The sequence below is a fragment of the Botryllus schlosseri genome, chromosome 6 (assembly GCF_051294905.1).
Source record: "Botryllus schlosseri isolate E-star chromosome 6, Bs_hap1, whole genome shotgun sequence".
NCBI classification, from domain to species: Eukaryota; Metazoa; Chordata; class Ascidiacea; order Stolidobranchia; family Styelidae; genus Botryllus; species Botryllus schlosseri.
The window spans coordinates 16,053,581-16,068,157 of record NC_137241.1 but is presented as its reverse complement, the minus strand read 5'-3'; the positions used below and the strand labels follow the sequence as shown (position 1 = coordinate 16,068,157).

General features: G+C 40.7%; 1 protein-coding gene across 1 annotated transcript; it reads right to left on the bottom strand.

Annotated features, from left to right (window-relative positions):
- Nucleotides 1-5,966: 5,966 nt before the first annotated feature.
- On the bottom strand, nt 5,967-13,903 carry LOC145441446 (rho guanine nucleotide exchange factor 9-like). The gene is made up of 8 exons (XM_080319312.1): nt 13,610-13,903; nt 12,938-13,183; nt 12,616-12,795; nt 12,053-12,247; nt 8,521-8,688; nt 6,795-6,929; nt 6,513-6,721; nt 5,967-6,453 (listed from the first exon to the last, which is right to left on the bottom strand). Exons 1-8 carry the CDS (start codon nt 13,772-13,774, stop codon nt 6,240-6,242), a joined length of 1,512 nt encoding a protein of 503 aa, XP_080175438.1. The 5' UTR covers nt 13,775-13,903; the 3' UTR covers nt 5,967-6,239.
- Between the last annotated feature and the right edge of the window lie 674 nt (nt 13,904-14,577).

Sequence of the window (14,577 nt, the reverse complement as noted above, 5' to 3'; positions counted from 1 at the left end):
CACGGGATGTCTCATTTAGGGTTGCTCTTGGTCTGACAATGAAGATCGATCTGAGTGTTACGTCACGCAGGTGAGGATGGAAATTTTCGAATCGCCCTATGGTCATCTTTAAACAGATTACACCATGTTACAAAAAATTATTTAAGCCGATTTTTTGATAATTCCTATACCATATTCCTTGATAAAACATGTTTCCGGCATTTTTTTGCCTCAAGTGTCGTTTAAAAATGTCATTTTACGCTTTTTAAACTTCCCGCACCGCGTTTTTCAAGCTCCTTTATTGAATTTCCTAATAAGTGTGACGTCACATTGATCCAATATTCAATTCATAATAGTTGGTTATTAGTAACGATCATCGTCTCAGTTAGTCAGTGTTGGCTACATCCAGCAATCTGAAATTCCTTTTCGTTTTGTTCCGTTAATGCATTGATTGTGGATCTAGTGAGTATAATCTCATCAATAATGTCAGCATCACAACTGTAGTCTGCCTGCTGGCTGTCTTTGGTATATCTGTGGTCTGTTCATCAGGTTGATAGTATAGATAGATAGGAGTAAGATTAAGGGAAATTCGAAAACTTATAGGTGATTGTTATTTTTATATGGGTGACATTCCAAAGTTCAGAATAACTAAGAAAATGACTCGATATTGCATATCCTATGTCATCTCTTTTAAGCACCTGAGCCGTATTGCAGTATGCTTTCACTGCCCGAACTATCAGGGAAAAAGCTCCAGAAGACTCGACAGGGCTTAAAGATTCAGAAAATGACTCCGATGACGATATATATATATATCGACTTTCAATTAAATAAAAGGGCAAAAGAAAACAGGAAAAAGAACATCAAGATAATCAGTTTTGGGCCCTTGTTAAGCGCCTCCAGCGTGGGCGTCTTCGAGCGATAGCCCGCGTTGCTCTAGCTCGCTCTGTATTGTCGAGCGCCATGTGGTTCTATTCCAGCCACATCTCTCATATAGATATAAATCCAGAACCACACATTCTGAACCAACACGAACTTGATGATTTAGTTGGGACTCACAGAATCAAATGCGGAAATTCAGACTTCCAAGGTTGAAACTAGGGAACTTGTCGCGTTCATCGTGTCGACGTCCTTCGCCGAGAAAAGGGGATGAACGATTTTCACGGAATTTTTTCGTACCAGGTTCTTGCGTATGCAAGGATGTTGGCAATCTTTTGTAAAGCACTTGACAATAAAATGACTGCGAGAGAAGCAGGAGCATTCAAGGCATTTCGAAATGTAGTAAAAAACTTTCTTGGAAATAATCGAAGCAATGAATATAAACCTCTGGTAAACAATATGATCGAGATATATGGAAAAATGAAGTGGGGCATGTCCTTAAAAACGCATTACCTGCACTTTCACCTTGATTTTATTAGTTCAAATATGGGTGATGTAAGCGAGGAACACAGTGTCGTGTTGCAGCAGGATATGTATGATTTGGAAAGATGATACCAGAGATGCCACTGAGATATCTTGGAAAAACCCAGATTTGGACTTTGAAAAAAACCAGAAAAACCCAGATCCTATATTTCACTCAAATTTATATGATATAGCGGCAAAACAGTGACTGAGAGTCAGCAATGACAGTTATAGGGCCTATATACGGACATAGAAGAAGTTTTAGCCCTTGATATTTAAATCCCAGCTGTTCATTTTCATACTGTACATTTTGCTCAGTTAAATGAGCAAATCCATCGAAATCTGATGCTTTCCTCTCGACACATTGCTACGGGCATTCGGTATGGAGGGGGGGGTCAATACGTATAGTTTATTATATATTCGTAATGTTTGTCACAATGCTAATCCCCATCTATGATGATGATGATTTTAGGGTATAGTTCCAGTGACTGTGAGCTGACCAGATAGATTAAAAATAGCTTTCGATTCATTAAACATGTTTAGTCGAAAAAGAAACAGCCAGATCATGAAATTAAGGGTCAATTTGAATTTGACAAACCCCTCTACCTCTGAATAACTTGCCCGGGTGCCCAAACTGTCTCTTTGAGTGGCCCTGGTCAAAGTGAATATACTCTGATGTCAACTTGGTAAATTAGTTAGATCAGTGGTTCTTAACCTTGCCCCCAGCGCCCCCCAGGGGGCGCTGGCGATCTTGAAGGGGGCGGAAACGCTCAGGGGGCGATATGGGGGGCGCTGGAGAAAAATGGCTTTGCAGTAGATGATGTGGTGATAGGACATATCCTTAATGAGTATCCAGAGCAAATTAACACCGAAAACTTCGTTACATATAGCCTTCAAAATACATATAGGTTTAATTGTCCATGGGCGCCTAAATGACTGACACCGAATGTTCCTGTCTTGGCAATCTGAAACCCAGAAGACGAATTACATCTGGCAGGGAAAAATTATATGTCAGTGAAGAAATACCAATCTGAAATCGTATGCGTCTTTTAGTTTAGTACGATTGGGCGACAGGGATATTCCTGTTGGGCGATATCCCCGTTGAGCGATTCTATATTTTTTGATATTGCAGACAGGGGGTCACGAAATAACATCATGCAACGAAGTCATATCAACGGGTTCGCCCGCCCGAATATGTTTAATTATTAGTAACGGGCCCTACAGTTTCCAAGAAACCTCACAATGTTCGCTTTAAGTTTTGATGAGTCTGCGCACACTCAACTACTCACTGCGCTGACCCTTGGACAACAGTGCGTAACGACTAAAAAAAGGTAATAACTCCGGATTTGTTGTGCGCAACGTAGATTTTCTGTGTGCAGAGACCGTGTCAGCACTGCGCACATGCGCAGCTTAGAGGGAACATTGTACCTCACTCAGCTCTACCGGTAAATGTGTTTACGTGAGCAGAGAGAGGATAAAAATTGATCTCAATTTACATGCAATTCCCGATGATATTGACGAATTCAATCATTAATCAGTGAAATTTTTCGCACTTCGCGCGAATAGGCGAGAATAGCTGCCTCAGTAAATGGACACCCAATGTAGATACCTAATAGGCTATCAGCAAATAGCGGACAGCCTAATAGGGGTCTGGGAGTGAAGTCTCCCGGAAGTTTGGTTTATCACCCGATGGGGGCCCAGGACCAACGTTTTTTGTTTGGTGGGGGGGGGCTGACGAAGTGCTGTTACGGTCTGGTAACGAATAATTGTACCTGCGGGCACGCCCGAATATGTTTAATTATTAATTACGTGCCCCTTATTTTTCTATACAACAGCTCACTCAGTGCTACTGGTAAATCTGATTACGTGGGCTGAGAGGATAAAAAGTTTATAGCGACTTATATATGTAATTACCACCTATTCATTCATGCATTATGGAAAATTTTGCTACCTAGGGCGACCAGGCCACACAAACTTTGCTGACCATCAAATTCACGATATGGGGTTCGTGGGGGCGAAGCCCTCAGAAGTTCGGTTTATCACGCTATGGGTGCGCAAGGCAATCGTTTTTAGGGGGTTGACGGAGTGCTGTTACGGCCCTCCCTCTTACTCATTGTCTTTATTACATTCCTTACAATATGAAGTTGGGGGGGGGGGCGCTGGAGTGAGATAATTTTTGAAAGGGGGCGCTGGAAGAAAAAAGGTTAAGAACCACTGAGTTAGATCAACATTTGGTCTTTCCATGTGCATTAATTGCATACTTTACAGCAGTTACATACTATTTACTGACACACAACGAATTGTTGCAGCGCTAGTATTCAAGTCCTAAATCGCTTTGAATTGCAAAACAAATGCTCCAGAGTTGCCTCGTGAAAATGACTTTCTGCGACCTAGTAGTCAGTATTCAATTAAGCTCTCTCATCACGCCAAGACCTCTCATTTTAATAGTAAATGGATCTCTTTAGACTCAATCACAGTAGAATCCGTCGATATTATAAGATCTTACTAAGCTAATAATCAATTTTGCGCCGTAAAATTGACCTGACAAACATGATGTTGAAAAAAACCCAGATTTCAAGCACAAAAACCCAGAAACCCAGGTGATGCTCGAAAAACCCAGATCTGGGTGGAAAAACCCAGGAGTGGCATCTCTGGATGATACTATAAGGGTGCTGGATTTTCATCATGGTTGGGCATTATTTGCGGTCCATAATACCAGCAGATTTCTGAGTTTATAGACCAAAATCATGCAAACAAAACCACTTCCATCCTCTTATTAGCTATGGTAGCCAACATCTGCGCATCTTCCTTCTTTTTGTTAGTGTGTTTGTACGTCCAATAAGGAATTATGCGGATTATTACAGGGCAATTAAAAATGAGAAATCAGAAAAAGTGACATTTCTCAAAGACTAGGGACACTTTAGAAGATTTTTTTGTATTTCAGTGATTAGTTTGGAATAGCAAAACACGATACATCAAAATTTTTACTCAATCAAAATTTTGTTACATTGTGTTATTTGTGGTCCATAGTAAGAGAAGATTTCTCATTTCACAGACGCAAGTCACGCAAATAAAACCCCTTCTGACGATTTTTGAAGTGTTGATTTGTTACTTGATGCATGATAATATACATCAAATTTTCATCAAAGCAGTGGTACCAAAGTCAACAACTATGGCATAGTTGAGTGACTTTGAGTGGAACCACCCCCAAATAGCCTTCAATATCTGAAAATCGGCATTGTTTTAAACAATCGCCACGACGCAGCACAACGGTCCTTGCGTGGTTGCGATTGTTCAGAACACTGCCGATTTTCAGACTTTACGGGGTATTGCGAGGGGGCTGCATTGCCCTGATCTGATTTTTAAGGTATATTATAAGGATCAGCGCGACTGTAGCTTTCAAATAAGATCAACTTTATTTAATTTGAGCGCTTGGTTCGTCATCTATGGGATTAGCAATTACGTTGCCGTTTCATGCTATGAAGCGACAACAAATCTGCCGAAGATCGCATCACTATGATAAATCATTGCTCCAAACTGCCTGACAGCAATAAACAATCATCTCATCTGATTTGACAAGCTATACATCAGAAAAACGGCCGATCTCCTCCTACAAACAGCACAACAGCTACCAGCACCGGAGACTTCAGCCTACCCCCTACCAGGCTTGGATATATGTCTTAACAAAGTCCACGCTGGAAGGGAAATCCCCTTAAGTCACAGTTTTGAAACGGACTTAGAGCAGAGGGGTGTAGCTTAAGCCCGAGGATGGGCCTAAGACGACTATTCGAAACCCACCCTGAGATTCCATGGTTAGGTAACAATGCATCTGGACCAGTGGGTATCAAATTGGGGGGCGCTTTGACATTGGGCGACACTTGAGCATGTGACTTTATAACCTCAAAACTTACCCTAACCCGAGACATAACCCTGAAATTAACCACCATATATATCCTAACCCCAAGCCTTACCCTAACCCAGGGATGGCCAACCTGCGGCCGCAGAAGGAAATTTGTGCGGCCGTGGACACGTACTTCAATTAGTATGTGTTGGCGGCCGTCGACATGTAATTTGAATTTACGATTTGATTCCCGATTTCTTGATAGATTTTAATAGATCTCGAAATCTCGCTGCGCGTGATTCAATGTGACTTCATTTTTCGATTTTAATATAGTAGGGACCTTTGCGATTAGAACCCCACATTAGAGATTCGAACAGCAGAGGAAACTGAATGTTTGATAGAAAGGATGAATGTTTGATAGTAATATAGAAAATTACTAATATTGATCACGAAATTCATTAGCAAATCTGAAAAAAAATTCGCGCTTCGCACGACGATGTACAGACCTGGAACGTGACCAGTGGCCACTTGCGATTTCATTGCGTATGACAACCCTATATGTTTAAATAGATTAGTCCGGCGTTCACCAGAAATGAACGTATAGACACTCAAACACGGGCATTAGGGCTGTTCAAAAATAACTTTTTCTTCTGGATTCCAGCCATTCAGGCATTAAATGGTCAGGTTACCCTAAAAAACGCTGCGCGCCAAATTTGGTTCAATTCTAACAAGTATAAGGCTCCGCAGATCCAATTAAAATTTTTAATTTATAATGAAAAATTAAAAAGAAAATTTCAAATTTTTCCGTCAGCCCCATGAAATTGCTGAGCTGTCTTCAGAGACGATGCAAAACAAATTTGAGTCAATTGCAACAAGTAGAAGCAGAGTTATTTGTGTTTTTCGTTGATAATCCGAGGAGTATCCTTGATTCGATCGATCGACCGATTTTCAGAAAGGGGCATGAGCGGACAGATGGCCCATTGACTCTGACGGGAAATCTCAAACCGGTATAGGTCGCGCGTCAAATAGTTATGTTCAAATCCAATCGTTTCCTTTCGCCCTTTGTGAGTTTCAAGGTCTGCGAGCGCTTCAGTGAATTGGTCCGTTGCAATGGAACGTATCTCTTCAAAGAATTTGATCTCTTTAGAGTTGATGACTTGACGGAAGCATTGTGAGCTATTGTCTTTTTGGTGGTTTCTGACAAAACGATCCATGACGATTTTTGGTTTGAAGATCTGAAAGATGATGTTTTACAATATAAGGTCTACTTTAGCTTGGTGTACGGCGACCGTACTCAGCCCGTTCTTCTTGAAAAGCTTTCATCCACCCGAGCTTGGTACCCTCGTCTTTGCACGCGCATATTAATATCTCAGTTGAGTTTGTAGTTTGTATTTTCAAGCTATGTCTCCAAGGTGATTCAAGTTCCGCGCACGGCTGATCTACGACGTTGCATTTCTTGGTATCCATGCGCAACTTCAAGCAAAGATCTTTTCTCAGGTATTCCTGAATGAATCAAGGTGTTCGCCCAATTTAAAACTCGAGATTCATGGAAATGTAAAATCACATTCCCACTAACTTTCTTGCACAGTATGAGTTGATGGTCAAAAAGAAACATAACGCGAGGCTGTGGCTTAGCCTTCTCGCTGTCCATGGCTACATGAACCTCTCCAGAGTGAATGAGCCTCGTGCTTTTCTCAAGTATGTTGTCGCCCTAGAAACAAATATATTTGTTGTGCTCATATTTATATTTTCTTTATCAGTCGATGTCATACTCATACCGCGAGGCTAACCTTTATAAGGCTTATATATTTTGCATACCCATCTACACATTATTACAGTTGAACATTTCTAATTCATTCCCACTCAATATTGTGACAATCTCGGCAGATTATAGACATCATTATTATATTTGGTTGTTTAACCTGGTTCCTTATTTCGAATGTGGGAATTTAACCTTCGTTTCTTAATTTCGACCGGTGCCTTCAAAATGTGATCATATGTATATTTTGTGACGTAGGCAACGACTACTATGGACACTCACTTTGCGTTGTCACATCACAAAGCGCGTACCAGCATGAAGAATGTCGAAGGGAAATGTTGATCGGTTGCCCATCTCCACGAAATTACAATATCACAAAGTGATATTGGCAGGGCCGTAACATGCGACTCCAAGAAGTGTGCCAGAACGATCGGCAGCGAGAAAACCTTGGCCGTAAAGGACTGCCCTTATGCTGACCGAAAACTTCGTTATATATAAAATATACATATCGCTTTAATTTTTCATATAGGCGCCTAAATGACTGGCGCCGAATGTTCCTGTCTAAATCTGAACCTCGCAAGACAAATACCATCCCGCAGGAAAAAAAAACAATCTGAAATCGTGTGATCTTTCAGTTTAGTACGTTTGGGCGATTCTATATTTTCTGATATAGCAGACAGGAGGTCACGAAATAACATCACGTATCGAAGTCATACCAACGGGTCCGCTCGCCCTAAGATCTACAATTATTATTTACGGACTGTAGTTTCAAAGACACCTCACTCAGCTCTACCGGTAAATCTGATTTCGCGAGCAGAGAGGACAAGAAATTGATGGCAATATATATGCAATTCCCGATCTTATTGACCGATTTTATCATAAATTATCGAAAGTTATCGCGCATCGCGCTGGCTCACTAAAGAGTACAACTGTAATTTCGTGGCACAAGCGAACAACGTGATGGGGGGTCAGTCTATCAACCATGGGAGCCCAAGACTCAAGTTTTTTTTGGGGGGGACTGACGAAGTGCTGTTTCGTTCCTGCCAACGGGTATGCACCCGGAGATGTTTAATTATTATTGAGGGGTCCTACCTTTTCAAACACACCTCACTCAGCTCTATCGGTAAATCAGATTACGTGAGCAGAGAGAGGATAAAAATTGATAGCAATATATATGCAATTCCCGATCATATTGCCCGATTCTGTCATGAATTATAGAAATGTCTCGCGATTCGCGCGTTTAGGCGTGAAAAGCTGACTCACTAAACGGCCACCCAATTTAGCAGATAAGTATCGTTAAACAGCGTATGGCCTGAGGGGGGTCTGGGGGCAAAGCCCCCCATAAGTTCGGTTTATCACAATATGGGGGGCCCAAGACCAACGTTTTGGGGGGCTTACGAAGTGCTGTTACGGCCCTGGATATTGGTATTTATTATTATGCATTCTCCCTTCCCGGTTAGGGGTCATTGGCGGCCATGAATCTAATGGAGATGTTTCTTAGACATGCACTTAATGAGTCAATTATACACATGCATCCACTTACCTGCCAATTCAGAACTCCTTTTTGCCATAGCGCGATGTTTTCCATGCCTTCTACGTGACGTTTGTGCTCATTTATCATAGTAGTAATATCTGTCATTACTTCGACTGCTTCAGAAACCGTTTGATAGTTTGGATCATCGGGGTCCGTATATTTCAATAATTCGGAAAGCTGAAAGATTACACTCCATGCAGAATAGCGACAACGCTGCATAATTCCGTACAACTTCGAGACATAGCTTTATGTGTTTCGTTTGCTCGGCTTTTAGATTATAGAGTCATTAAAGTACCGACGAGGAGTAAGTAAAAATCAAGTTCACGAGAAAAAATGTACGTGAATGTCAAATAATTTCTCCAAATTAGAATATACTATATAGCGTAGGTGAAATTTAATAGCAACACAGTAATATTGTACTGTCTAAATTCGTGGTTCTCAACCTTTTTCACCTCGCAGACCGGTAAAATTTCAAAAGATATTCGGCGGACCGGTGGATCTTAAAAATTGAAATCTTTTTGTCAACCTTTTTGCTATTCACGATTGCATTTCGATTACTGATACGGCCTACGGCCGCATTCCAGGACCTAGTCGCACTGAACTAACTGGACACCAAATACCCATGCTAACTGTCCATGTCCATTTCTGGTGAACGCCCGACTAATATTTTCCATATCTTCTTACTATATACGCATCGAAATCGCTACATAGTGATCATGTTACGAATAATGATTTAATGACTATAGGACCGGTTACGGTCGCGCAAAGCGCGAAATTTTTTTCAGAGTCGCGAATGAATTTCGTCATTAATATTCGTAGTTTCACTTTTTACTATCAAATGTTTATCCTTTCTCAACTGAAGACATCAGATTCATCGGTAAAGTTGATGGAGGGAGTGTTTTCGAAAATTTAGAGCAAATGATGCATCTTCGGGTGGGCCAATTGTTAGTATAGTCACTTGGCGATATGTTGTTATTTCGCGTCCTCCCACCAGGATTGTCGGCATATTGGAAAGATATTGGAATCTCCCAAACATACCTGAATCAAATTGCTTTCGTGAGGATCTCACGATTCAAAATTGCTATTTCTATATGGGGTGCATCATTTTCCTCCGCTGTTCGCATCTGTGCTGTGGGGCTCCGATTGCAAAGGGTGCTACGACTATATTAAAATCGAAAATGAAGTCGCATTGAATCGTGCCTAGCGTGAATAAAATTTCAAGATTAAATAAAATATATCAAAAATCCGGGAGTCAATTCGTAAATTCAATTTTCATGTCGACGGCCGCCAACACATACTAATTGAATTACGTGTCCGGGGTCCATACTGCCGCGCAAATTTACTTCTACGGCCGCGGGTTGGCTACCCCTGTACTAGAGAGTGAAATTTCGAGGGTTTTGTTCGTAATTAAATATGTTTATGATGGTATTCATTTGATTTTACGGTGGAGTATGCTGAGTGCTGAGTCGATGTAAAATGGACTTGCTCAGATAACGTAGGATAATTTCGCACCGAAGGCCGTGGATTAACCAACCGCGCAAACTGGAATAGTATTCTTCTCTTCGACAATATCCAGAGACCAAGCACCTTGTCGAGCTACTTTGCTCCTTTCCCACTACTACCAGACGTAGCCTATACTACGAGTACAATCGGCCGCAGGAAGATACCTGGGCGCGGCGATACCTCCATGGCCAGTGGCCATTCACAAAATTAATGAATCGAGAACGATTCATCGTACGGATTTCGCGGTTTAGCGAGTCAGCTCGTACTTAGCGAGGCGTTAACATGTCGTCACCGGAGATAGCTTGAACTTTAAGTCAAATCGAACATGTTTCCGGGCCTACTTACCTCATGAAGTTCTGCATCAGTTTAAAATTTAACGTTTTATTTATTTTACCAATGGACAAGCCTTCAACATCTTGCATCTTGAAATGAAGGTATAAAATCTCAATATACCTCGCGGACCAGCAGAAAAGTCGTCGCGGACCGACGTTTGAGAACCACTGGTCTAAATTCTAGACTCAATGTGCTCCAGATTATGCAATCCTAATTTTTTTACCTGCGGCCACGAGATTTGGTTAAAGCAGGGGTTCTTAACCTTGTCTCCAGCTAGATTGATTAAAAAGTCCTTCTGCTGACACAAGCGCGGTCGGTGGATTTTAATAAAAGTCGATTCCAGTTCAGACAGATGAAAATGAGTGTGGCCTCTACCTAATATAGAGAATCTTTCATCGCGATAGTTTTTAGCGCAAGTTGCATTCTCAGCCAAATGCTTGCCGATTGCAGAGTTCATAGCCATGGCTTGATTGTGTTCTAGTAATCGTAGATCAGTTACGGCTGCATTTTCGCGAGAGTGTAATCTGTGCGATCTAATAACGCTCGGAACATGTTGTCAGCTCGAAAAGCTTCGGGTTTTAATATAATCTATCTCTGTCAAATCAAAACGTTTTTCGTTGCGCTCATCGTGAAATGTCCACCGACGAAATTTTTATGAGTGGTTTATTTTAATTCATGTAAAATGAATTTGGCGTACTTTTGGATTGTTAATTCCCCGTTACAACACCCCCGCCACGCTAGCTATCGCAGTTTTGTGGTGTTTTGAAATGATGAAAACATTAATAAACTGCTACTTATACTTATAGCTCGGGTTATTTTCCACAGAATGTTTTGAACTAGATGTTGCATCCTGCAGCGCACTGCGTGTCGATATCGAAAAGGCACGTACAACTTTTGAGAGTGATGACCATCGTACATTGAAAATGTTTTGAATCTTTTTGGCCAAAATGATTAACTAAATATACTTGTATTTGAGAGCTACAAAATTAAATCCGAGAATATTTCTTCATCGTATCATAAAGGATGATACTGCTTAGTGCTTTTACCCCCATTCATTTTAAAGTTAAGAGCTTGATGCAGTACTAAATTTAATGTGAACAAATGTCTCAGTTGATTTAGTGGTCACACAAAGAAATAAAAGAAAACCCAATACATATACAATTAACTTCCCCGTATTGCCAATCGCAGAGGAGAATTCGGGATGTGTACAATGTACATCGATCTCGAACCAAATGCTATGAGCCCGTAGGCCTTACCCGATTGTTGTTATAACAACCTGGATTTGATCCTGAAAATAGCACATACAATTATACCGTTAATTAATTGAGTGGTCTAATAGTGAAGTCCCAACCCGAAAGCGGACTTCGACCACCTAAGCCATTGTTTTTTAGTACAGTCCTTAAAATAGGGGGTCGCTGGAGAAAAAAAGGTTAAGTACCACTGGGTTAAAGTGATGTGAGAATCAAAAGACTACTCCAATTCGTTTCGGCACCCGCCCACCTTTTCTTTATATCGCAAATTTGTGGTGTATTGATTTGATTAAAAAAATTTAATAAAATGATGAGTATTCTGATGAATCAGATCCTAAATTGTTTCATTCTCGCTTATGTTTGCTTACCTTTAAATTACAAATAGGTCTACATCAGAAAAACCAAAATATTCAGTCAATGGTAATGGCATACGACGCGCGACTTATAAGCCCTACCTGTAATGGGTATTTACATATTTTCTGAACTGGCGAGAGCAAGAAGCCATCGATTGGGATCTCTATCATTCGTTGGAGAAGTCGGCAAGCTTCGAAAAAGTATCGATATCGCTTCAATGACAGTAATTCCGAAACTTTCGACGTGGATTCCTGATGATTGCTACAATATTCCAAATATACCCCGAATCGCTTTCTCTGGAACAGATATGGTGAATAGTAGTCATTAGTCATAGTCCATAATAAGTAATTAATACATCCTTGAAATAAGGACTATTTCACTTGCGCGTCATTTCATTCAATATATTTATTTTCAGGATATTAATGGCTAGATCAGCACACCACTACTCCACTGCTCAGTCAGCTCTTCAATGACCATGCACCGAAGTAACGACATGAGGGTGATCTAATAGCTGGCTTCAATAAATCATCTTATGATCACCCTATATCTTATTATCTTTTCGTAGATTAGCAATCTTTGTAATGTAGATAGTGGATACGTAGCTTATTGCTAATAGCAAGATCGTAAACGAGTATACAGCACGCAAATTATTAAAATCACTTACGTTTTTGAGAAACACTGCAGCTATGTTACTCTTGTGAATGTGGTTTTCGTTAACGGATGCTTTCAATTCCCCAAGAAACTCTTTTTCAAATTCATAAATCTCTTCGACGTTGCTGAATATTATTCGAATGGAATCCTCATTGAACATATCGTTTCTTGCTTCACATCGTCTGAGATATCCCTATGGTGTTGAAAAAACGAAGGATGTTATAGTACGGTATATTTTCCATTATTCACCACAGATTTTGCACACAAGTAAACATATTGAGAAGGCGAGAAACGTATCATATTTTTCACTGTAACTGCTGATGCTTCCAACTTACTTTCACGATATCGCTCAGCTGTTTGAGATAATTGCTCTCCGCTTTCATAATTTCTTGCACAACGTTGGTCAGCATCACTCTAGCTTTAGCTCCTTTGTTCATCGTTGTAAGAGAACTTACAATGTGCGATAGTCGCTTTTTAATTTTACTCTTCTGTTTGATGTCCTTCAACGCCAATTCTTTATGATTGAGCTTCGCTATCGACCTTCTTCCGTATTTTTGATCAATACTGCTCTCGGTCGACTCCTGACATGAAAATGGAAATCAATGATTCGTCAACTTTGCAATCTGTCCATATTGTATAGCACACGCATAAATATTGAATGGAACGCAATCCGCATGGGTATTGTACATGTTCTTTTTCGCGATATGTATGATGTGTAATGTAACCATGAAATGTAATGTACAAAAATTTTTGACTTCGTTCGCGATATTTCACATGCATACCAAATATATTAGCGTCAGTCGTTCCACGAGTAGACGATTAGTTTCATTTATTGTCGAGGGACGCAGTTAATAAAGCAATGGTAACTAAATGACTAATTTATTGCGTGGTGCAAATAAATAGAATATATACTGCAGTGGGAGCTCTAAACAATTGAGTATATTGAGATTCTCAATAAAGTCTATCGAACACTGCCACTTTGAACAGATCAATAAAAAGAGAGGCACCTCAACGAATGACGCCGGAAACCAACCCCTCGACCCATTAGTTTCACCCCACCACCACTCCGATTCGGCCATCAACCTAACTCTGATGATATCTCCGACTTGAAAAGGCAGTTCGTTGTCATCCAATGTCGTATGATCCCACAATGCTTCAACATAAGTAGGCATTGCTGTCTTTGTGTATGTTTCACAGTCTCCACATGAGACGAGTTCACCGCTTCAGTGGCGATATGGAGTTTGGCCTGCGAATATCTATGAGCTAAAAATACATGAATTGAAGCAATGAATTTATACTGAGATATATCGATAGCGCACGCAAGTCGGACATAGTCCGGGACGTATCCTGAATATGAGTGAAGTGGTGAATCTACTGTATACTCCATAGCAAATAATGTACAAGTGAGAGGTTTTTGCGGGAGAAAGAGCACGAGTGTTCGACCCTAGTGTGGGAGGGGTAAATATATGTCTTTTGTGCACAGATGCATGTTCGCTGAGGTGCGCGGGCTCCGTGTATGACATCTAGTGGAAACCTTCGCACGAATCTTGTACTTGAATGGCTAAAAATACAGGGAAGAAACCGATGCCAAACAGTTTTCGGTTATTACAACTGACTGCGGTGCAATGTGGAGTGAAAACTATTATTGAAAGTGAGGCAATCTGCGATTAGCCGATTGACGTGACTACAGTACGAACCGCCATCGGTTGTATCATTTTGATCTACTCAGCACACGTAGTGTAGGCTACAATCCGATACACAAGACAGAATGCGATGTAATGAACAGATAAGAGGATGTCGAAACCACCAAGTACGGTATATGAACCTAACAGGCTAACATCCATCCCGGCCTGCTGGCATTATTAGTAGCCAAATAACGCGATGTAGCAGTGTTCGATATTGATCTTTCGGCTGTCTTTCTCTTTGACGGTTTCCTTGCTCTTTTCATTCTCATCCGTCTATTGGTCCTTTTCGT

Excerpts from the sequence above, each read along its gene's own strand:
- LOC145441446 (XM_080319312.1), bottom strand. The coding sequence starts at position 13,774 with ATGCCTACTTATGTTGAAGCATTGTGGGATCATACGACATTGGATGAC. Across the intron at positions 13,184-13,609 it reads TTCCGGCGTCATTCGTTGAG|GAGTCGACCGAGAGCAGTAT; the intron begins GTGCCTCTCTTT and ends TTTTCATGTCAG. Across the intron at positions 6,722-6,794 it reads AACTCATACTGTGCAAGAAA|GAATACCTGAGAAAAGATCT; the intron begins GTTAGTGGGAAT and ends TGATTCATTCAG.